The 24,537-nt window shown below is 42.0% G+C and overlaps 1 protein-coding gene across 1 annotated transcript; it reads left to right on the plus strand.

The window, feature by feature from the left end:
- The first annotated feature begins 17,660 nt into the window (after positions 1-17,660).
- LOC120731734 (25-hydroxyvitamin D-1 alpha hydroxylase, mitochondrial) lies at positions 17,661-23,802 on the plus strand. The gene is made up of 9 exons (XM_040028917.1): positions 17,661-18,150; positions 18,693-18,883; positions 19,168-19,358; positions 19,921-20,121; positions 20,830-20,993; positions 21,085-21,251; positions 21,354-21,435; positions 21,536-21,733; positions 22,856-23,802. The coding sequence occupies exons 1-9, from the start codon at positions 17,923-17,925 to the stop codon at positions 22,967-22,969; spliced, it is 1,536 nt and encodes a 511-aa protein (XP_039884851.1). The 5' UTR covers positions 17,661-17,922; the 3' UTR covers positions 22,970-23,802.
- Positions 23,803-24,537: the final 735 nt, after the last annotated feature.

Raw genomic sequence — 24,537 nt, forward strand, 5'->3', positions numbered from 1 at the left:
TATTGTACAGTTTACTTGATCCATTTTTAAAATAGTTAATCCAGTTTACCAAGTAATGTGATTGTTGTTCATGAATTTCTTTTCTTTTTCTTTGCTAAATGCAGGAAGTATTACCAGCTTTTTTATGGTGTGAACGTTAATCAGTCCATCAAATGTGTGACGATGGGGAGCCGCTCTTCTGTTGACACTTATTTTAGCCATATGGCAACAAACCCATCTAAGCCAGCCAAATCAATGCATCATGCAACATTTTTATGCTATCAGGTCATCAAATAAGAGTTTTATTAAATGCTCTCCGTGGGAATCCAGGAAAGGGAAACTTAATGATTTGCATTTGGCAGGACTAATAAAGTGTGGATTTACTTTTGTTTCACCCAAAAAGAATTTGTGACATCCAGATATTGGAATGTTACTGGGGTCAAAGATAAATCCCCCTGAACGTCTTTACAGAGGCAGGTGCTCGACTTATTTTGTCATAACATAATCGACAACTTAAAGCTACAGTTCTGGCACTACACAGTGATAAAACAATATCTTTAAACCAGATGAAAGATTGATGGCGCTCTTTTGTGTGTACTGTATCTTAGTTATGAAACTACCTCCAGCAGCTGACTAGCTTTGTTTAGCGCAGACATGGATAGGGCTGGTGACAAACCCTAGCCACAAGCAAAAAATATATATATATACTGATGAATTTTGTGCCAGACTACTTTTTAGCCTGAAAGAATAACTTTTTTATTTTTTGTTGACACTGGAAGAATGCCAGACAACCAATATGCTCTAAAGAAGTTACTGTCCCGGCTAAGAAAAATTCAGACACATGACTCCACAAGCCCTCTCTGATAAACCACAAACTGCTTAGGATTTTGGCAAATTAGGAAGAAAACTGGAACAAGTTCATAAGTGACCTTTTTCGTGTTTCTCTCCATTTTCAAACTTGATCTGGAGCTAAAATAACCAGCTATAATTTACTAGCTAAAACCTTAAACAGTCATATGAAAAAGTACCGTATTTTCCACTTACTTAAAATCCTTTAGTTTTTCTCAAAAACGGACTGTGCGCCGGTGTGCCTTATGTATGAATTCTGGTTGTGCTTAGTGACCTCAAACTGATTTTATGTGGTACACGCTGCTCAAAAATCTGTCAAAAAATGTCTTAGTACGACTTTGGTAAGCTACGAAGCCGCAACGCTTGATGAATTATGGCTACCGTAGTCAGTTATGTTATGTCAACCCGTTCTCACTCCCAAAGCGTAACATTTTACGCTAGGTGACAAATCGTCACCACATTACGTTTTCGGCTACCCACCACGTTCCTAAATGACGACCTCGGAAAAAAGAGGAAATATGAGAACCGTCTGGACTGAATCTACACATGTTCGCTCTTTTTCTTCAAATCGCTTAGAAACACGCTATTTAACATCATTAAAGTCCTGGTTAAGGTCAGGAATAAGGTTATGGTCAGGGCTAGGGATAAGGTTAGGTTTAGGGCTGGAATACAGGGCTGGAACGTCTATTACCGCGGGAGTGTCATTGCACTGGATTCCAGCCATAACCCGCCGCGTACCATAAGCACGCCGAAGGTCTCCTTTCGCGTTCCTCAGGAACGCCGCGGGACGTGACAAAACGTCGACATGTTACGCCTCGGGAGTGAGAACGCTCTGGTTATGTTATGTCTATAACTTCTGTCATCACAGTCATCCGTCAGCTCGATAGCCGCTCTTCACCGAGCCAAACTGCTCAGTGGAGCCACCTTGTGTTGTACCTTGTTCCTCTCCTTCAGGGAACAGAAGTTATAGACATAACTATTCGTTCCCTTTCAGTCGATTCACTCGGTACAACACATAAGTATGGGACATATATACACACCCCGCAGAGCAGCCACCAAACCGGAATCGGACCACCACCACCTTAGTGTGCGGTAGACCCAGCAGAAAGGACAGCTTGAGCCACCAAAGGGGCTGTAACGATAAAACCACACAAAAGTCTGCGGTGATGCCAGACTAGCTGCTGTACAAATATCAGCTACAGGCACCCCTTTAAAAAGAGCCCATGAGGTTGCCATCCCCCTGGTGGAATGAGCTCTCACCCCCTGGGGCAAAGCAAGACCACATTCTGAATACGCTCAATCTAGGTGCGTAGCACATGAACTGGACAAAGAGAATGCATCCTCCTCTGCTCCTCAGATGCAAAAGGATGGATCTCAACCACTTAGAGCTGCAGGCATGATCTTGGGAAAATAGGTAGCATTTAGACGCAATACGAGAATTGTGTGCAGGAGGGATGCACATGAAGAACATCCACTCGCTTTGCCGAAGCCAAAGCAAGAAGTAATGCAGTCTTATATGAAAGAAATTTCATATCCACAGACTCAATGGGTTCAAACGGGGGGCTACAAAGGGCCTCCAGCACCAAAGACAAGTCCCAAGCAGGGACACTGAACTTAAGCACGGATCTCAGCCGGCGAACCCCTTTCAGAAAATGTATGGCAATGGGATGTGCACCTGGTGTCACCCTGTCAAAGTCAATATGACAAGCAGATATAGCTGCTAAATAAACCTTAATTGTCGAAAATGAAAGGCCCTTATCCAGCAGCTCCTGCAGGAATGTCAAAACATCCACAATAGAGCACTGAAATGGGAGAGTGTGGCGGTCCTGGCACCATTGCTCGAAAACTCGCCATTTGTAAGCACACAAGCCTCTAGTAGATGAGGCCCTAGTGCTCTGAATTGTCGCTATCACACTAGGTGGGCAAACCCTTAGCAATCAAGTTTAACCTCTCAGCAGGTAAGCATGAAGGCGCCACAGATCCGGGCACGGATGAATCACTTCTCCTGCCTGAGAGAGGAGATCCCTGCGGAGAGGAAACTGCCAAGGACTCGCTGCTAGCAGGCTGATTATCTCTGCATACCACGACCTTGTGGGCCACCAAAGGGCCACTAGAATCAGAGAGACTGCCGACGCACTCTCTCTAGAACTGGAGATATCATTTCCACTGGGGGAAATGCATACAGGAGCATGTCTGGCCATTGGTGCACTAGTGCATCCATGCCCAAGGGTGCATTGTGGTCAATTATGGAGAAGAACAGGGGGCGGTAAGTATTTACCCTGGAGGCAAAGAAATCTACTTGCGCCTTGCCAAATAGATCCCAAATCTGAGCCACTATTAAAGGATGTAACCTCCATTCTCTCACCAGAGGACCCCACCGGAGAGAAGGTCCAGCCCCAAGTTCAGGTGGCCTTGAACGTGGGTGAACACTGCACCATAACAGCAGAGAGAGAGACAGCTTCAACAGGGGAAGAGAGCGTATTCCTCCCTGCCTGCTTATGTAAGACACCACTGTTGAATTGTCCATCCTGACTAAGACATGTTGGCCCTCCAGGACTGGACGGAAATGCTTTAGAGCTAAGAACACTGCTAACAGCTCTAAGTGGTTGATGTGCAGCTGGTGCTGGGCTGCGGACCAGATCCCTCTCACTGATGCACCCTCGCAGGGAAGCATCTGTGGACACCACCTTGCGAAACAACACCCTCCCAATCCGAGAGTGCTGATGCAGCAGCCCGGGCTCCCTCCAAGGACGGAGAGCTAGCATGCAAGACGCGGTTACCATCAGCCTCCTCCGGAGGTGACCCGATGCGCACAGGTGAGAGAGAGTCCAGCGTTGAAACGCTCTCATCTTTAACAGTCCAAGTGGCACTACGGCGATCATAGATGCCATCTTGCCCAACAAATGTAATATCGTCTGGAAACGCAGTCTGTGTCCCAGCTGAAACTGAGTGAGGCAGCAATGAAACGCGGCGACTCTGTGCTCCGACAAACGTGCGCGGCTGGAAAGCGAGTATATTTCCAAACCAAGAAAAGTAATCTGCTGACTCGGGATTAGCGAGTTCTTTTGAAAGTTCACAGAGAACCCCAGTGTCTGAATGTGTGACAGAACCAGTGACAGCTGTGTCTCCGCCTTTTGTCCTTGTTACAACCCGGCTCAAAAAACGCAACATAAATAAGGAGACCAGGAGACACCAGATTGTAGGTGAGAAGAGGTTTTAATCCTAAAATGCATAGCAGGTTGGCTAACATGGCTGGTCCCACCAAGGCACGGCTAGTGAAGCTTCCTGAAAGCCTGCCTCAGGTATGCTTTTATCGACACCTGACTAGGTGTGGCCAATTAGCACCAGCTGAACAGCTTAGGGGCTGCAGAGGGATGTAACACCTCCTCCCTCAAAAGGGTTCCTCTAGGACCCCTAAACAAATTAAAAGCCCCTCTGAAGCCTTCAGGTACAACAAATAACAACAACCAAGTGATCTGTTGTCTCCACTACACAAATGGTCACATACAAGTGGCCTTATACCACAACAAGTTACTTTAATCCACAAGGTTCAGTAAAGCAAGCATACTAGTGACCAACCACAAAATGGAGAGCTATGGCCACACAATGATCACATCAAGGGTGGCTCAGCCCCCCTCAGCGTTATTGCCATCACCTGGCCAACAACACTCACAAGTGACCTAACCAAAGTAGCCAAATCCTCCACAACACTAAAGGTCACAGCATAAAACATTCACCTCATGAGGATCTCATTTGGCATCCACCAACACTGACATATTAGATGCACACACAGTGTACACACTATGCCAACTTAAAAACAGCCTACCTGCCTCAGCTACAAGACCATAATTAATGAATGGTCTCAAACCTCTTGCAAAGTTTGGTGCCACTGATTTACTATGTGCAACTCCCAGCCTAAAACGCTAAAAACAATAAAACCCTAACTTTACCTACCTAGTCTTCAGTTGTGTACCAGGCTCGAGGCGACTTTAAACGCAAACTCAAGGGTAGGCAGCAGACCAGGGGTACAGTCTCCCACCAAACCCTGAAGCGTACCCCCACCCAGGATAGCCACCAAACACAACAAATTAAAACAAAGCAAAACAACAAACAAGTGCTCCGATGGAAGGGCAGCACAACTACCCAGCTGAAACACACTTACTAAAGGGACATTGCTCAATCACAGTGAACACCTTCACTCACCCACTTAAAAGAGAAAAACTGATATTCAGTCGCCACAAATGTCCAAACAATCCTGGATGAGCCCCCAGCTCAAAAGCCGCAACATAAAAAAAGGGGACGAATAACAGAGTGTTAGTGAGAAGAGGTTTTATCTTAAAATGGCATAGCAGGCTGGCTGAAATGGCTGGTGCCACTGTCACTACCCGATCCGTACCGGAAACCCGATCGGTACCCCGCATGCGCGAAAGGTTTCTACTTCCGGTCGTAGCGTTTTACGATAGTTATGGGTCAGAGTATCTGTTAAGATTAGAGATGGACCGATCCGATATTACGTATCGGTATCGGTCCGATACTGACCTAAATTACTGGATCGGATATCGGAGAAAAATAAAAAATGTAATCCGATCCATTAAATATCACGAAAGCACCTCACAAAACTTGCAACACGCCATAACTCACCTCAGAACGTTAGCACGTCAGAGCAGTATGCATCACGTGATAGAGCGGCTGTGGCATGCGGGACCTGTCGGTGGTCTGGATAGCATTTGGAGCTTCGCTAGCAACCCGGCATTTCATCTCCAACAAAGTTATCCCGAGAGAAGTAAAGCAAGTGTGTAAGTCCATCTCTGAATGTTTGTAAAGCATTCCTGCGTTAAGCTTAACAAGCGATATATGGAGCGACTGCCTCTTCTTGCTGCTACTTCAATCATGAAACTGCTTAACGATCAGCTGATCTGCTTTTCTGTCGGGAGTCCGTGTCTCTAGTTTGCTTTTGGCCCACTTTGCACCAGAAAGAGGAAACCAGCGGATAAACAACAGCAGCACGTTTAAGCTTGATAAGCTGTTGTTAGAATTTATTTAATATTACTTTCTACTCGAGGATCTTTTTCTACGTAGCTGACGCTGGTAACTGTGCAGGGGCGGATCTAGCAAAGTTTAGCCAGGGGGGCCGATAGGGCATTAACAGGGAAAAGGGGGCACAAATACATACTTTTCTTTCTTATTCTCATTTAAAATGTCTAGCTTTTAATAAATAATTATCTGACACCCAAAGTTTTAATTTGATGCAAAATGAACAAAGTCCATTACTGTGTATAGTAACTATTAAGTCTAATATATATATACTGTATATACCCTAGTAAGCTATAGTACTTTTTCCTTTGGGAAGGTACCATCTGTGCAGTCTGCAATTTTGTTGAAGAAAGATGTTGAATCTATTTAATATTTCTTGAAAAATAATTGATTTCTGTGCATTTTTTTTCACACTGCATCAAATTAAGGTTGATTACGTCGATTAAGCATCATGAGGTGGAGCGTGACGGGTGGTTCCCTATTTTTTATTTATTTATTTTTGTTGTTGCTGGGAGTTGGAACCCTATTAGTTAGGTTGCTTAATATTTACGCTAAGTACTCTTTAAAATACCAGAATAGGGAGGATGGTGTAGGTTTAAGTTTATTAGATTGATCAGTATTGCTGAACTATGAAATTTTTTTTTTGCATACAGGTATAACAGAATAGCTTTAGTGTAGTTGTTGTTTTAAACTTGAGTATGAACTTATACAAAATGCAGCAAGATATTTAAAAAACAGTTTTGTTGATTAAAAAACACTATATCGGATTCATATCGGTATCGGCAGATATCCAAATTTATGATATCGGTATCGGTATCGGACATAAAAAAGTGGTATCGTGCCATCTCTAGTTAAGATGTTAAGAATAACAAGTATATCTTAAAATATTTGCAATAATGAAGCATTTCAGTACAATGTAGACAAAAACGAAAAATAAAAAGAAAGTTACGGATCAGGACTCTCCGATCCTTACTGCGCATGTGTAAAGTCTGACCGTACAAATCGGGTCTACCCGATCCGTACCGCGCATGTGCAGATGTTTTCTTCTTCTTCTGTTCGTTTAATGGCAGTTTACTCCCCAGTGTATGAGGATACCGCCACCTGCTGACCGAGCGAATAAACCCTATTATAAACTGAATTATCGTCATTACAAACGTGTGGTAAATCTGATTTAGCGATAGTCGAGTGTGTTTATGCTTGTCTGTGAGGAGAGGATTGTTGGAATAGTGATGATGATGTGCGCTATCACTGTCAATTGTCAGTAAACACTTAATCTGGCTGATGAATCTACACGTGAGATATTACAAAGTCTGCATTATTAACTCTGTAATTAGGCGCCATTCTTCTTATTTTACGGCGCTGTTGCTCAATCGGGGGACGCTCTCTGTTGAGGAGAAAAGCATGAATTTCTTTGTATACGGATTATCCATTGTTTAAATGTCCCGGGCAGTCGAAAAGGAGGCAGAGCTGTTGAGAAATGCTAGGAGCTAACTGGGCGCTAACCGTATCATTCAAATATATTGAATGTCGCAATGTTGGCAAAGAGAGGAAGTGACGTAAGATTTGCGCATGCGGGGTACCGATCGGGTTTCCGGTACGGATCGGGTAGTGACAGCCACCAAGGCAAAGACTAGTGAGCTCCTGAAAGCTTCTTCTTCTCTCTCTTCTTCGTGTTTAACGGCGGTTGGCAACCAACGTAAAGGAGCATTACCGCCTCCTACTGTTCCGGAGTATGGGTCAGACAGTGAGTTTAGCTCCTGAAAGCCTGCCTCGTGTATGCTTTTATCAACACCTGACTAGGTGTGGCCAATTAGCACCAGCTGAACACACTGAGGAGATTAGGGGCTGCAGAGGGACGTAACAGTCCTACTCTTCTTTCTACACTCACAATGATGTATCATAAAATTTCCTTCTTTTTGTGCCAAGTCACTAGCACTCACCTGTCTCTTTTCCTTCCTAATACTCAGGTTGAGACATGAACCTCTGCTGCCTCATTAACATCCCACCCTTCCACCTCAGGCTCACCCTAAATCAGACTGAGGTGCTATGTTTCTAGAGCAAAATCCTGACACGTTCCCATAAAAAAATATTTATTCTGATGGGGCTTTACGCAGCCACAAAAGAGAAACTCATCCTGCAAGTTTGACTTCAGAATCAGATCCTTGCTCATTTGGGATTCTTAGATCTAAGCTAATGAGAAGCTTCTCTCTATTGACCTAAGTGTCTGATAAAATCTTTCCCTGGCTTTCAACTCAACAAAGAAAAACTGCTCACTTTGTATTCAGCTTCACATGCTGTCTTTTAGCCCATTCTTGCAACTCTTCATTTCAAAACAAAAAAAAATCACAAAATAACTTTTCCAACTGTTTTCATCTTTCATTTGTTTTTATTCACAGACTGACATAAAGTCAGCATCAGGGTTCAGTCTGACCCTCCACTGTAGACACAGTGATGGTGATGTTTTATTTTTATTTTTTTCGTGACTGAAATAAATGGCAGAAAAGTGTCCCACGTTTGACTTGATAAGGCCATAGATAAAGCTGGAAATCCAAAGCCACAGATGTTGGAAATGTATGTGTAAAGTACGGTTATCAATCCACTCTACTCAGGAAAAAACATCTTAAACGGGCGATCGTGGCTCAAGAGTTGGGAGTTTGCCTTGTAATTGGAAGGTTGCCGGTTTGAGACCCAGCTTGGACAGTCTTGGTCATTGTGTCCTTGGGCAAGACACTTAACCCTGGTGCCTACTGGTGGTGGTCAGAGGGCCCGGTGGCGCCAGTGTCCGGCAGCCTCGCCTCTGTCAGTGCGCCCCAGGGTGGCTGTGGCTACAATGTAGCTTGCCATCACCAGTGTGTGAATGTGTGTGTGAATGGGTGGGTGACTGGATGTGTAAAGCGCTTTGGGGTCCTTAGGGACTAGTAAGGCGCTATACAAATACAGGCTATTTACAATTACTCAAACTATCTAAGCAAATGTCTCACAGTTTTACCAAACAACGCAGTTTATTCCATGCTTTCATTCTCTTTCCTTTTTATTTTTGTCCAGCCAGCATGTGTCAGTGATAAATAGAAGGAAATGTGATCTGTTCAAACTTTTAAGAGTAAACTTTGGCGTTGATGGACACCGGTAATTATTTTTGAAGCAGAGTGCAGCTGCAGCCCTTTCAGTAATTGTTTACACCTGCCGGTCATGACATCACGACCGCCTCATTATTCAAGTCAGCTTGCACTGGATCGCCCCAATATATGTGCTGAGAGGTCATTAATCATGTTGGAGCTGCTACATAAGGGTCATGGGTTAGTCTGAATCTGTACTTTTTATGCTGGGTAAATATTTTTCTTGGTTTGTATTAGAGATGGACCGATCCGATATTAGTATCGGTATTGTCCGATACTGACGTAAATTACTAGATCGGATATCGGAGAGAAATAAAAAATGTAATCCGATCCATTAAATATCAAAAGTTCGTCTCTGAATGTTTGTAAAGCATTCCCATGTTAAGCTTAACAACCGATATATGGAGCGACTGCCTCTTCTCTCTCTCTCTCCTGCTGCTACTTCAATCATGAAACTGCTTAATGATCAGCTGATCAGCTTTTCTGTCGCGAGTCCGTCTCTCTTCTTTGTTTTTGGCCCACTTTGCACCAGAAAGAGGAAACCAGTGGCTGAATAACAGCAGCATGTTTAACCTTGATAATCTGTTGTTAGAATTTATTTAAGATTACTTTCTACACCAGGATCCTTTTCTATGCAGCTGACGGCTGGTAACTGTGCAGGAGCGGATCTAGCAAAGTTTAGCCAGGGGGGCCGATAGGGCATGACCAGGGAAAAGGGGGCACAAAGACATACTCTTCTTTCTTATTCTCATTTAAAATGTCGAGCTTTTAATAAATAATTATCTGAATCTTACACCCAAAGTTTTAATCTGATGTAAAATGTATAGAAGTCCATTACTGTATATAGTAACTGTTAAGTCTAATATACCCTAGTAAGCTATAGTACTTTTTCCTTTGGGAAGGTATCATCTGTCAATTCTGCAATTCTGTAGAAGAAAGATGTTGAATCTATTTAATTATTCTTGAAAAATAATTTAATTCTGTGCATTTTCTTTTCACACTGCATCAAATTAAAGTTGATTATGTCAATTAAGCATCATGAGGTGGAGGGTGGGTGGTGGTTCCCTATTTTTTTTTTTTTTTGCTGGGAGTTTGCAACCCTATTAGTTAGGTTGCTTAATATTTCTGCTAAGTACTCTTTAAAATACCAGAATAGGAACGACAGTGTAGGTTTAAGTTTATTAGATTGATCAGTATTGCTGAACTATGAAATATTTTGGCTGCAGTGTATTTTTTACATACAGGTATAACAGAATAGCTTTAGTGTTGTTGTTTATTTAAACTTGAGTATGAACTTATACAAAATGCAGCAAGATATTAAAAAACAGTTTTATTGATTAAAAAACACACTGTATCGAATTCATATCGGTATCGGCAGATATCCAAATTTATGATATCGGTATCGGACATAAAAAAAAGTGGTATTGTGCCATCTCTAGTTCGTATCACTGTCAGATTTGGATGAGATAAATTCATCTACAGCTAGTTACATTGCTCTTTGATTTGTTCAGTTTAAGGTGATTTTTTTTTTCATGCTTGTAGAACTGCAAGGTTGGTAATTTGGTTCAATCGGTCCATCTATTTGACACCTAGATAGGATTTTGGCGGTTTTGTTATTTGCAATATTTCAGCAAATTCCTACTCAACAAAAATCCCTCCATCCTTCTATTCATCCATCCACCCCATTCTAAATTGGGTAGCTGGAGCCAGTCATACTTTGATCCACAGGTCAATTTAAAACAAACCATCAAACATGTATGTCTTTGGAATCTGGGAGGACTCCAGCCAACAAGCAGGTTTGAGAGCAAACCAATGTCTCTGTGCAGCAACTGTGCAAAACACTAAAAAAAAACCCATTATAAACAAAAAAACATTGAGTATAATTTATGTTCTTACTCATTTGACTTATTTGTTTTTTCTTACTTATTTTATGTATGTCAGGATGGGATCTTACAGATTTTGGAAACTTTTCATAAATAGCATAAATTCATTTTGCACACATGATTTTTATCAATTTAAGGCACAGCGTGCAAATGAAATTTGTCCACCTCATTCATAAAGGGATTTCTGAGCAACCATACCTTACTTTGTAAGACAAATTTGTGTTTTAGTGCCACTCCTAAACACATGATACAAATGCAAGGGAAAAGTGATTTGAGTTTTTTCATCCATCCATTGTGCTTTCTAATATTTTATTGAAGAACGAAAAGTTATTGTGGCTCTGAAGACTGTTGCTCAATTGTGTTCAAATCGACAACCACTGATCAATGTGTGACGCAATAAATTCAATACATAGAGTCAAAAGAGCAAAGTAGAACAAAAAGGAGATGCACTACTCTGAAAATCTAGCAACACACACTGAAAACCTCTTTTAAACACTGCAATGCTGCATGTTGCCTGTTGGAAGCCGACCACAGAACATGCAGATCAAACCTGCAGAGATCCTGCAGATTTCTTATTATATATTATAGTTATTATAGAGAATTCGTTTTTCCCTGTGATCAGTCTTTACATGCAGCCCAGAAACATGTCATTATCCATTGCATGCATGCAGTCACTGTGGTGGACATCCCTCATACACAGCCAGAATGAAAAACGTTTTCTCATACCTCAAGCACACCTGGTGCCCAGATGTGCTGTTACTCTGACAAATGCCCTTTACGACACCTTAAACACCTATTTATTATTCAAGAGTGTGTTTTTCTTAAGTCCACACAGTCTTAATCAGTTACCACATGTATGCCAATAAAAATCATTATTCAGTAATTTTATTGCTATATTTTTAGTCTTCATTACCACATCTTCATATCCGTTGTGCTCTCAAGCAGCTGTTGGGCATTTGGCAGACACTCTGAGTCACTCCAAGCACACTTTGACTTTTTTGCAGAGTCAGAGTGTACACTGTGTGGCCCAAGCATGTCGGAAGCAGTATAAATACATACTGAATCTCACACGCTGAAGACAGACCATTTTTAAACATTGAGATATGAAAACCATGTGTGAGATATAAGCACACAAATGTGAGCAGCATGTAAAACACGATAAGGTAGTAATAATAGTTTAATAATAATGATCCAGCAAAGAACGGACTAATCACACATTAAGTATGTCCCCTCTCTGTGATATAAAGATCCAAGAATAGAAAAAAACCTTTAATACAAGCATAAACTGCCATGTGAGAAAGAACTGTTTTCTCTATGACTTTTTTCGGTCTCTCACAGGAGGAATTTTGGCCCACTTGTCTTTACAGCTTTGTTACAGTTCATTGCGGTTTGCAGGCATTTGTTTATGCACACATCTCTTAAAGTCCCACCACAGCATTTCAATCAGGTTGAGGTCTGGAGTTTGGGACATTATAGCACCTTAATTTGTTTCTTTACAGCCATTCTGTTGTAGATTTGATGCCGTGTACTTGGGATCATTTTCCTTTTGTAATGGCAAGAGTTTATACAGTTTGTTAGACAGACGGCCTCGCATTTGACTCTAGAATACTTTGGTATACAGAGGAATTCATGGTCAACTCAACTGCAAGGGTCCCCAGGACCTGTGGCCCAAATCACCACCCCTCCCCCACCTTGTTTGACTGTAAAGTGTTTGTGCTGATATGCTGTATTTGGGTTTCGGCAAACATGGTGACGTGCATTACCGTCAAACATCTCCACTTTGTAGTCTTGTGTTTTGTTCAGACACAACTTTGCAAGCCTAACCTGTGCTGCCATGTTCATTTTCTATGGAGAAGAGGCCTTTTTTGTTACCTGATGACTATATTTGAAATAGGGATACATTCAACAAAACAATGAAACACAGCCGACGACAGGTCATGTCTGTCCATGATCATTCAAATATCGAAAGCAGTGGTTTGGTGTCCCCGGGGAGACCCATCACCATATATAAATTATACTAACAGCTTTCAGAGTGAAGAAAAACAGTGAGACACATTCTCATTCATGCACGCTTAGGCACACATACTGGTACATACTTTCAAACACACTGTGTGTGTTTGAAAGTGTGTACAAAGGCACTCTTCTGATGCCACCCAGACAGGCAGACTGCAGATGTGAACTTTGACACACTAGTCTGGGAGTATAACTACCTCCTTTCTGGGCATTTGGCCAATACAATAAGGGAAAACACCTCTGAGGGTACTCCCTCTGTGCTCTATAGCATGATCTACATTTGGGCCACGACACTTTGCACCTTACGCCAGCACAAAGAAGCCATTCTTTCTATTAGGTTTTTCATAATCAGTATTAATCCCCTGCTTCTGAGGCGAGCACAGATTAATTGAAATTTGTTCCTTGTGTGGTCTTAAGTTACCAGCCAGCTGAACAAGAAAGTGAGGATGTGCGTCCAATTGACATCAGTGCAAAAATGTGTCCATCTTTCTTACAAAGAGTTAGAATATTTAATTCCATGCAATAAAAATGACATCAGTCTGACATCATCATAGCTTTACATAGCACCAAATGATTGCTGAGATCCAGCGTTGGTTTGGTTTATATGTTGCTGTTGTCTCTCAGGTGGCTGTCTATCCATTGGACAGGGAGCTTCAGCAGACCAGCAAAAAAAATAACACGTTTGCACTGCGTTGTGTAAGACCGAGACTTATCAAGGCACGAGTGGCCATGTCTAATAAGTTATTAGTGTTGATGAAAATTTCAGAGGTCACTCTTTATCTATCACCCTTCAAGATAGCTATGCATCTTCGATTCAGGAAGTCTGGTGTCATTGCCTCATGTCCTGCTCCATGGTGCACTTTTATCTTCGTTAGTCAAAGTTAGTTTGTTTGCAGCTTCTAATTCAGAAGTCACTTCACATGGGCTAGTCAGATGGATGTCAGATGTACGAGGATTGCTGCAATGCGTAAAAATGGTCTCCTGACAATATCCTCCACCTACCCTGAGGAGTTCTTCAATACAATTGGAGCTGTTATCAAATGCCTGCATCGATCCACCATGCAAGCACTTGATTCACTATCATCATTGTGCAATCAAATCTAACTTTATTATGTCACAGTCGTGCTGCTTTTATTTGTAATGTTCGCACTTCCGTCTCCTTGGACCAGCACTCCGCTTTGGGAAAATAACTGATTCAGAAGAACTAATCTCCATGTTCAGCTTGACTATCAAGGGTGTATTTTTGATTATACTGAACAGTTTATGTAAGTGTGTGGGGGGGAAGGGCCAGAAGCACAGAAAGTGATCCTCATAAGACTGAATCCTCCCCTGAGCCAAAAAGATAAACAAACAATTTAAAAAAAAATCACACCATATCTGACCTTTGTAGAGAGATTGGACCATAAAATAAAGACAATTCATCTAAAGGGTTGGAGTGTTCTCCACATTATCCCAAACATCATCTAAGTGCTTAAAGTCTGAATATCTTGCATGATGTCAGCAGGGGTTAAGTAACCCACCAGCAGGCTCACTGGACATGTGATGTTGCAGTGGCAAGGAAAAAAAAAATCTCCTAATCACAGTTTTAATCAGCAAAAAACCCACACTGTTTGCTCATGACAGAGTCCGATCATCTGAGGGTAACAGGCTTTTAACACTGCAGTAACTCTAATGAACACTTCTGCATGTATAACATTCATGTCTGTGTCACTCTGTGTTTCACCCCATGAAAACAAATGTAATATATCATTTCTGAAAGAAGCCTTTGTAGGCAGCAGAGTTAATTTTCTGGTACCAACCCATAATTCTTCCTCCCTTAGGCAGCACATATTTATATATTAAGGTTTGTAATGCTTGGCTGGCATATTATGAGCATAATTTATGATTTAAAAAGATTAAATCCTAGGTTTGAGGGGAGTATGCAGCTTAAAGAGGGCTTTCTTTTTTATGATCATATAGTACACACACTCACACACACACACACACACACATACATACACATACACACATATATACCCACACACACAGTGATGTGTCCTCATTATTACAGATTGGTAACTGCAAATATTCTGGCATTAATATAGAAAGTAAGCCAAAGTCTGATTATTGTTTTTATGCCTCATATATGGGAGAAAAACATAATGCACAGTTGTAGCTACAGTGGCTTGCAAAAGTATTCGGCCCCCTTGAACTTTTCCACATTTTGTCACATTACAGCCACAAACATGAATCAATTTTATTGGAATTCCACGTGAAAGACCAACACAAAGTGGTGTACACGTGAGAAATTGAACAAAAATCATACATGATTCCAAACACTTTTTACAAATAAATAACTGAAAAGTGGGGTGTGCATAATTATTCAGCCCCCTGAGTCAATACTTTGTAGAACCACATTTTGCTGCAATTACAGCTGCCAGTCTTTTAGGGTCTGTCTCTACCAGCTTTGCACATCTAGAGACTGAAATCTTTGCCCATTCTTCTTTGCAAAACAGCTCCAGCTCAGTCAGATTAGATGGACAGCGTCTGTGAACAGCAGTTTTCAGATCTTGCCACAGATTCTCGATTGGATTTAGATCTGGACTTTGACTGGGCCGTTCTAACACATGGATATGTTTTGTTTTAAACCATTCCATTGTTGCCCTGGCTTTATGTGTAGGGTCGTTGTCCTGCTGGAAGGTGAACCTCCGCCCCAGTCTCAAGTCTTTTGCAGACTCCAAGAGGTTTTCTTCCAAGATTGCCCTGTATTTGGCTACATCCATCTTCCCATCAACTCTGACCAGCTTCCCTGTCCCTGCTGAAGAGAAGCACCCCCAGAGCATGATGCTGCCACCACCATATTTGACAGTGGGGATGGTGTGTTCAGAGTGATGTACAGTGTTAGTTTTCTGCCACACATAGCGTTTTGCATTTTGGCCAAAAAGTTCCATTTTGGTCTCATCTGACCAGAGCACCTTCTTCCACATGTTTGCTGGGTCCCCCACATGGCTTGTGGCAAATTGCAAACAGGACTTCTTATGGTTTTCTGTTAACAATGGCTTTCTTCTTGCTACTCTTCCATAAAGGCCAACTTTGTGCAGTGCGCGACTAATAGTTGTCCTATGGACAGATTCCCCACCTGAGCTGTAGATCTCTGCAGCTCGTCCAGAGTCACCATGGGCCTCTTGGCTGCATTTCTGATCAGCGCTCTCCTTGTGCCTGTGAGTTTAGGTGGACGGCCTTGTCTTGGTAGGTTTACAGTTGTGCCATACTCCTTCCATTTCTGAATGATCGCTTGAATAGTGCTCCGTGGGATGTTCAAGGCTTGGGAAATCTTTTTGTAGCCTAAGCCTGCTTTAAATTTCTCAATAACTTTATCCCTGACCTGTCTGGTGTGTTCTTTGGACTTCATGGTGTTGTTGCTCCCAATATTCTCTTAGACAACCTCTGAGGCCGTCACAGAGCAGCTGTATTTGTACTGACATTAGATTACACACAGGCGCACTCTATTTAGTCATTAGCACTCATCAGGCAATGTCTATGCGTAACTGACTGCACTCAGACCAAAGGGGGCTGAATAATTACACACACCCCACTTTGCAGTTATTTATTTGTAAAAACGTGTTTGGAATCATGCATGATTTCCGTTCCACTTCTCACGTGTACACCACTTTGTGTTGGTCTTTCATGTGGAATTCCAATAAAATTGATTCATGTTTGTGGCTGTAATGTGACAAAATGTGGGAAAGTTCAAGGGGGCCGAATACTTTTGCAAGCCACTGTATTATTTGTAGACACAACGCAGGTTAACAGTTAAGTGCCTTTTTATGCTTGAATGATTCATACATCAGTGTTAAGTGGCTTAACAAACAAAACTCGTGTTTCTTTGAAAATGGTCAGGTACAAGGACAGGACTGGAAATGAGTGAAAAAGCAGCCAAGGCCAAACCTTTGAAAGACCTTCAGAAACCCTGGAGAACTATTGCTAAAGAGCAGTTTAATGAGGGGTGTGTGGCACAAGGGTTTTTCACAGTACTATATAATATAGCACTTAGAAATGCTTTCTTCCTGTAGCTCCCTTGGTGTGAAATAACAGACTTTCTTTTGAATTAATCAAAATGTGCATTTTTCCTGCACTGCAGTGCCAAAAACATGCATGCAAAACATGTTTGCAGGCTTGCCCTGTAAACATTCAACATGTTTGAATGTGCCATAGCGAATATGAAAAACGAAGAAAGCTGCATGAGCTGAGATATTGCACCCTCATCCAACCTTTGGGTGTGTTTCTGCCTGAAAATGCCGGTCATTCCTCTGCGTTTCTGTGAAACTGGGTGATCTAAGATGGGAGCAAATGTCAAAGCAGATTCTGAGTACAGCCCCAGGGTTGTTACTTCACAGTCCACACACATGGTGCTTTGGACAGCTTCCAGTATGAAATCAGGTCAGGATTTTCTGCTAGGAAACCCACCAAGTCAGCAAAAGAACTGGCCATAGCTGTATAAACAAAGCTTGGGCAGGACACAGACTAGCTCTACCTATTTTCTTCCTCAGTTTCATTACAGATATTTGTCTAGTGTTTCTAAAGGTTTTTAGTTATTGGATCAACGGGCTGCCTGTCATGTTTATTTAAGGCGAAACTAACCTTCAGCACTGTTATCACTGTTAAATAGACCTTATCCCCTTTCAGATAATTTGGATTTACCATAGCATTGGCCGTGGGTGGGTGATGGTGGTGGGGGACTATCGGAGACCAAAGTGCTTCTCGGGACTAGAACCTCAACAGTAACACAAGTATCTTGGGATTCCACGTGTGCCGCCGCTGGGATGGTCTGGGTTCAGCCTTCTGATTGGACACACCTTTTTCTTGGTACACGCCTTCCCCATTTTCATCCATGTGGGGCGGGACCTGAGCTGCCTTTGCACCCATGATTGGCCCAGACTAAGCAAATTTACAGCTTTTGCTCGCCTGGTTCGAGGAGCAGGTCATAAAGGCAGTTATAAATAGGACGCTCAACTGGTAAAACAAAATGAGCGTCGACATCCGAGAGGCCCGCGTTCCGTCACCGCTCCATGATCTTAGTGAGAAGGATGTTGCAGCAAGCGCTCAGAGTATCCGGCCGGAGCTCATTCCCGCTGGTCAAATTGATGGAGAGGTGGACTGAGGGTGCAGCAGCCGGTTCGGAGGGCACCAAGATGCAGGGAGTGAAGACGCTGAACGAGATGCCCGGGCCGTCGGTCACCAGCTTCGCCTGGGACTTGTTTGCCAAACGCGGTCTGTCACGCCTGCATGAGTTACAGGTAAGAAGATGAACACGAAAAAAAACCAACCCTGTATGAGATATTTACAATTATTGCACTTTTACTAAAAATATCCAAAGTGCACGTATCGTCATTGTAGACTAAAAACGTGAGTGTATTATTCTGTGCAGGTGGTTCTTTTTACATAAAACAATGCAAGTACTTTGACTCCCCTCTCAATGTGACATTTATAAAATATCCTCTTAAATTATTTTTCGTCCCCTCTGCGAAGTTTCGCTATCTCACAAAAGCACATCCAGTCTATACCTCCTGCTTCAAGCTGTCTCTCACTTCAGTTTAAAATCTCTGTATCTACTGAGAGCTTTGCACTTCACTCTAAGCTGAATGAACTGTCCTTTGTCAACGTGACAGATCGTGCCTATGTGAAGTGAATGCATCCTTAAAACAAATAACTAATAACTAGTGCATTAAAACGCCTGCAAGGCAAATACATCTCTGCAGTGAGCTCTAAACTGGAGGGAGGAGGGTGCCTCCAAAGGTGATGATTGCAGTGCCTTTACAACCTTTGTCTAATCTCCTAGCTGGAGGGAGTCCAGCGGTATGGACCTATGTGGAAGGCAAGCTTTGGTCCCATCCTGACAGTTCATGTGGCTGATCCATCGCTCATTGAGCAGATCCTGAGGCAGGAAGGCGAGCACCCAATGCGCTCTGATCTTTCCTCCTGGAAGGACTACAGGAAGCTGAGAGGTCATCACTACGGACTTTTGACAGCGTAAGCTTGCAGGAAAATCTTTCTGCTTTACTTCCTCCTCTTTTCCATTTTGTTTCTCATCAGATGATAAAGCTGAAGTAAATGTAATATTTGGCCATGCTCATTCAGTTCAAAGACTTTATACCACTCTTCTTTCAGCTTTCCTTCACTTACAGATAGAAAGAGCCAGAACTTTAGCGTATGCAGTCAGTATACAATGCAATACAGCAGTTAACTGAATTGTGTGCACAGCTGGAGCCACTGTATCAGTTTTTACATTAAAGTGTGTGCGCGCGTGTGTCTAGTGAGGGGGAGGAGTGGCAGACAGTGAGGAGTCTCCTGGGGAAACACATGCTGCGGCCGAAGGCAGTGGAAGCTTATGATAAAACCCTGAACAGTGTCGTCAGTGATCTCATTTCCAAACTTCGCCTCAGCAGACATCCTCAGGGCCTTGTCACCGACATCGCCAGCGAGTTCTATCGCTTCGGCCTCGAGGGTAAGGTTTCATGCCGTCTCAAGCATCTTCACAGGATGTACCGTGCCACGTAAACGCTGTAATCAAAGCCATCTGTATGCACAAATATTATGTCACATTGTTAACATTTTAAACACACATTCCTGTGCAGGCATGCCTTAATAATTCATGCTCATGTGCAGTTTACCATTCTGTCATCATTGTTATTGTACAGCTGGAGGGGAAAAAAGCATGTAACCATGTTTTGATGAGAAATGACCCATTGTTGATCTTACGCAATGATATAAATAGCTACACTGAGGCTCTTTTATAGTCACTTTTGCAGGAGTTAAATATAAATGCTGGATACTTGGAGCTGATGAAAGCTGCCAATATTTAAGTTTTCACTTTGCATGCAGATAGTATTATTTATTTAACTGTAACACCTTTAGTTAATAGGCATTTCTGATAAAGAGGCTAAAAACCTGGCAAATAAATGTCATGCATGGTCACCTCGGAAGCTTTCAGTGTAAAAAAAAAAAAAAAAGCCGCTAGTCATCTTTTCTTGCCTTCGTCATGAGCTTTGTTTTATTTGCTTTGGCAGGCATTTCTTCGGTCTTGTTCGAATCCAGAATTGGTTGCCTGGATCAGGTTGTTCCCGAAGACACGGAGCGTTTCATCCAATCTATCAACACCATGTTTGTGATGACGCTTCTTACCATGGCCATGCCCAGCTGGTTGCACCAGTTGTTCCCCAAACCCTGGAATATCTTTTGCCAGTGCTGGGACTACATGTTTGAGTTTGGTAAGCTATTTCTCACAGCACAACATTTTAAGCTTGGACAGAAAAATGTTTAGAGATGATTGTAGTGGTACTTTAAAATTAAAAGTGATAACAGAAACTACAAGCAGGCTGCAGTCTCCAAAAAAGCACTTGGTAAAATATTATATAAAATGCACAAGTAAAAACTAAATATAAGTCATATACCAGAGATGAGACTACAGGATATTATAAAGATGCTTCTGGCTGTACTCAAGCTGGAGATGCGTTACACAAGCTGGCACTGCAATGTGGAACCAAGACAAACATGATGTTTCCACACTTGATGTTATTATTTTCCTTCTGCTCTCCTCTCTTGTCATTGGCTGCCGCCGGTTTCCACTTAGCCCTGGGTTGACATCCCACGCTCTCTCACACAGTACATTAAGACTCACAGAAGATCTGAGACATCAGACATGTTTTGACGTAATCGCACTGGTTCGAGCTAGATCGGCAAGAGGGAGATTAAAGTCTTTAACCTTCACGCGCTTCAAGATCATCTGCGCTGAAACACGCGTAAATGTTAGTCATGAAATTGATACGTGGTTTTAGGGATTTTTTTTTTTTTTTTTTTAAGAAGGGGAATTTGACCTCACTTTATTGAACCTGACACCGGAAAGTTAAAGACTTAACGCTCTGTGTCATCATCATCGAGGGATAAATGTGTCATGGCTTATCTCCACGTATCTGCAGCAAAAGGTCACATTGACCAGCGTCTGACTGCCGAAGCAGATAAGGTTGCCCGAGGAGAGAAAGTAGAGGGCCGTTATCTCACCTACTTCCTGTCGCAGACGGGGCTGCCCATGAAGACAGTCTACAGCAACGTCACGGAGCTGCTCCTTGCAGGAGTTGACACAGTGAGAGTGGTTCCCTTTGCCGTCTTCCTTTACCAGTTCCTGATTTTAGGCCAGCAAATGGTTAAAACCATCCGTCGCTCTGTTGTTTCAGATCTCCAGCACCATGTCCTGGTCTTTGTACGAGCTGTCCCGTCATCCAGATGTACAGGCCACTCTCCGGGCGGAGGTGTTGACTGTACTTGAAGGCCGAAAGATACCAGAGGCTGCCGATGTAGCTCAAATGCCTTTCCTGAAGGCCATAGTCAAAGAAGTGCTCAGGTATAACTCAAAAGGTTTCAGATATTTGAAGATGTTTTGAGATTTGAAATCAAATTTAGCTTACGCTATTGTGTTTTGTTTTGTTTTCCTTATTTTTTTTAGGTTATACCCTGTTATTCCTGCTAATGCAAGGGTCATTCCAGAAAGAGACATCCAGGTTGGAGGCTACCTCATCCCAAAAAATGTGAGTTCACCATCTGACTCTAGCCAGTATCAAGTTGTAATGCTTCAGTTTTTCCATTATAGTCAAAAACCTATCTGACCAAAATAAAATTCCCTTTCAGACTTTGATTACCCTGTGCCACTTTGCAACATCGCGGGATCCAGGAGTGTTTGCAAACCCAAATCATTTCAATCCCTATCGATGGCTGAACAAAGACCAGACTTATCACCCATATGCCTCTGTGCCCTTCGGTGTGGGAAAACGCAGCTGCATAGGTCGCCGTATTGCTGAGCTGGAGCTCTACCTTGCGCTTGCCAGGGTGAGTTACAGCAATTTTTGTCTTTTTCTTGGTTTTTTTTTTTTCTGTGTGTTTTTTCTTTTTTCATTTGCAATTAAACTCAGACTAAAAAAAACAAACAAACCCTAAAAGCATTCTTAAAGAATATACAACCCCATTTACCCCCAAAATATTAGGAAACTGTAATAAAGACAACATGTCAAATATTTAAGCTGTTGCATTTAATTACAGTGACATCCCTTTCTGTCACACTTTTGTGTTTCCTTGGTGATATTTGTTGATTTTAATCGAGCACAGGTCTGGACTGCAGACAGACAATCTTTCTATCACCCTATCCCGAGCATACTTTTCTATCACACCAACTCTCTGAATGTCCTCCTTCACCACTTCTCTGTGGTCTTGCTCTTTTCCTCCTGCCTCCAGCTACATCGTCAACATCCCTCCTCTGCACATGTCCAAATCCTCTCAGCCTTGCCTCTTTAACTTTGTCTCTAACCTCCAATTGTTTAATTGTTCAAGTACTTGCATGTAGTCATTGAAACAGCTGAACTCGAAAGTGAAAGACTCCTGGAGAATTTCATTTAATAACCAATCATGTCACTAATTAATCCAATTAGCTATGAGATGTTTTACCCGGTGTCTTTTAAGGATTATGTAGTATTTCCAGTCCTTTCTGAAAACTTGTTACTTGCATCTGAATTTAAACTGAACATATTATATCACATATTTTAAAATTTTCACTTTTGATATTTGATATTTTGTCTTTGTACTATTTTAATTAATTATGGGGTAGAAAAGCCTTTCAAGTCATTACTTTAATTTGTTTTTTACTTGCATGTTACACTGCATCCCAACTTTTTGGGGGAAATTAGGTTGTACAGTGTATGTCAGCTTTTGGGAATGTATTTAATTAAGAAAAACACATTCTGTTACTTGGTGTTTGAACACAGTTTGTGTTGTAAGTAATTTACACAGCGTAGGATTTTGATAAATGTGTTAGAAGTTGTTCCCACAAATCTTCTTACTCTATTATTTCTCTGAGTCATGTAAGGAATTGTAGATTTCAGGGTCACTACGAAGCACTTGATTGCTTTTCATTTCAGGCGCCCTGTGCTTAATCTGCTCTGTTTCTGATTTCATTAGATCATTTCAGAGTTTGATGTGAAGCCGAACACAGAGGGAGCTTCTGTGAAGCCCATGACACGGACACTTCTAGTTCCTGAAAATGTCATCAGCCTGCAGTTTATTGAACGGTGACCTAATCTCCTGGAACTGATCAGTTACGTGCCTGTGAGCGGCAACAAGCAGGACAGAACAAGCAGGCGCCGTTATCGCGGTGCTATATTTCAGAGCGGGCCTTCAGCCTTCATCCCAACTAAGACCAAAGCCCTTCTCACCTGCAGCCTGCAGGCGGACATGTGGAGAAGGACAGATGGATGAAGGGTGAGGGCTGATGGATTATTACAGAGGCATTATCAACTGGGAGAAGGGTAACGTCCAGTTTTATCAAAAGGTGCTCATTTGTGCAAAGGCCAGACCCAAAGAAGGGATCTTCTGTCTGTCGTCTGTTCCGTCTGCTGTGCGGTACAATTCATGCAAACTTTGGGCAAAATCTGGGCCGGTGTGGAAAACTGATTGAGAAAGGAGGAGTGGGGAGAGAGTTGAAAGATATACAGTAAGGAAATGAAATCTGACGTTTGCGCCTCGCCTGACGTGTGTGCCCTCGCTACTCGTCCTTCATTTGATCTTTTTAGTCATTGCCGCATTTCTTGGAATTTGACAGAAATTAGTTTCCCTGAATTTGGTAACAGTCTCTTAAATCTGATTATGAACTGTGATCGTGCACGCTCGTAGATACGTGGTATCTGCAGTTTCCTGCGTGTCCTGATTGTGCAAATATTTCAAGAGAGTTTCTATGTACGTCCAGAACATCATGAACTGCAGAGAATTTGGAGCTCAGAGTTCAGTCTTGCACACGGAAGAAAGAAAAATCTACAGAGGTGTCCGTAAACATGATTGTCAGTATGTTGATTGAACTGTGTTTTTAAAGGTGCTTTTATGGTGCAAAAACCTCTAGTGATGGGTTCCTTAAAAAAAGGCAGCTGCTAAGATTATGCTTGTGTATGAATATATATAATGCCACTAAAATCCAAAAATAGGCCACTCTGTACTGTTTTAAAATTCTTCAATACTGTCTTTAGTTCACTGGCGAAGCTTATCTATTTTTTTTATTTTTTTTTTATTCTTTTTTTTTTTTTTTTTTTTTTTTTTAATACATCTAAACTTGAAAGATATTACATCATTTTGTAAGTAATAAGCTTCACGATCTGAACTTTGTATTTATTCTAATTTATCGCATTTGGAAACTGTCACTGTAAATGTCAATAAACTGTTTCACGATGAATCTCTGCCTACTGTTTGCACCATGTGTTTCTTTATGTGATGCCTTTGTGTCTCGTTAAAGAAAATATCTCCCTCCAGCATCATCCACAGCACCATCAGACTAGGGCTCAGGTCAATCAAGCATGTTTTACATGGACCACACGTTTTCTACAAATGTTTGCATAAAATAACGCTGGGTATCAAAGTTCCTGTGTGACATGACCGTGTAAGCTGCTGTGACTCAATAGCTTGGACCACATTGCTGCCAAGCACAACCTCAACCACTGTCATGTGTTTTATAGGTATGTGCTTCAGTTATTACAGTTGTGGTCACAGGTTTACTCATCATGGGCATGAGCTGTTCTTTTTTTCCATAATTCCACCATAATCAAAAATGAATGGGGCTGTACATGTATATTTGAGCGTGCATGTATATTTTTGAC

The sequence above is a fragment of the Simochromis diagramma genome, unplaced genomic scaffold (genome assembly GCF_900408965.1).
Source record: "Simochromis diagramma unplaced genomic scaffold, fSimDia1.1 OVJJ01000483.1, whole genome shotgun sequence".
Classification (NCBI taxonomy): Eukaryota; Metazoa; Chordata; class Actinopteri; order Cichliformes; family Cichlidae; genus Simochromis; species Simochromis diagramma.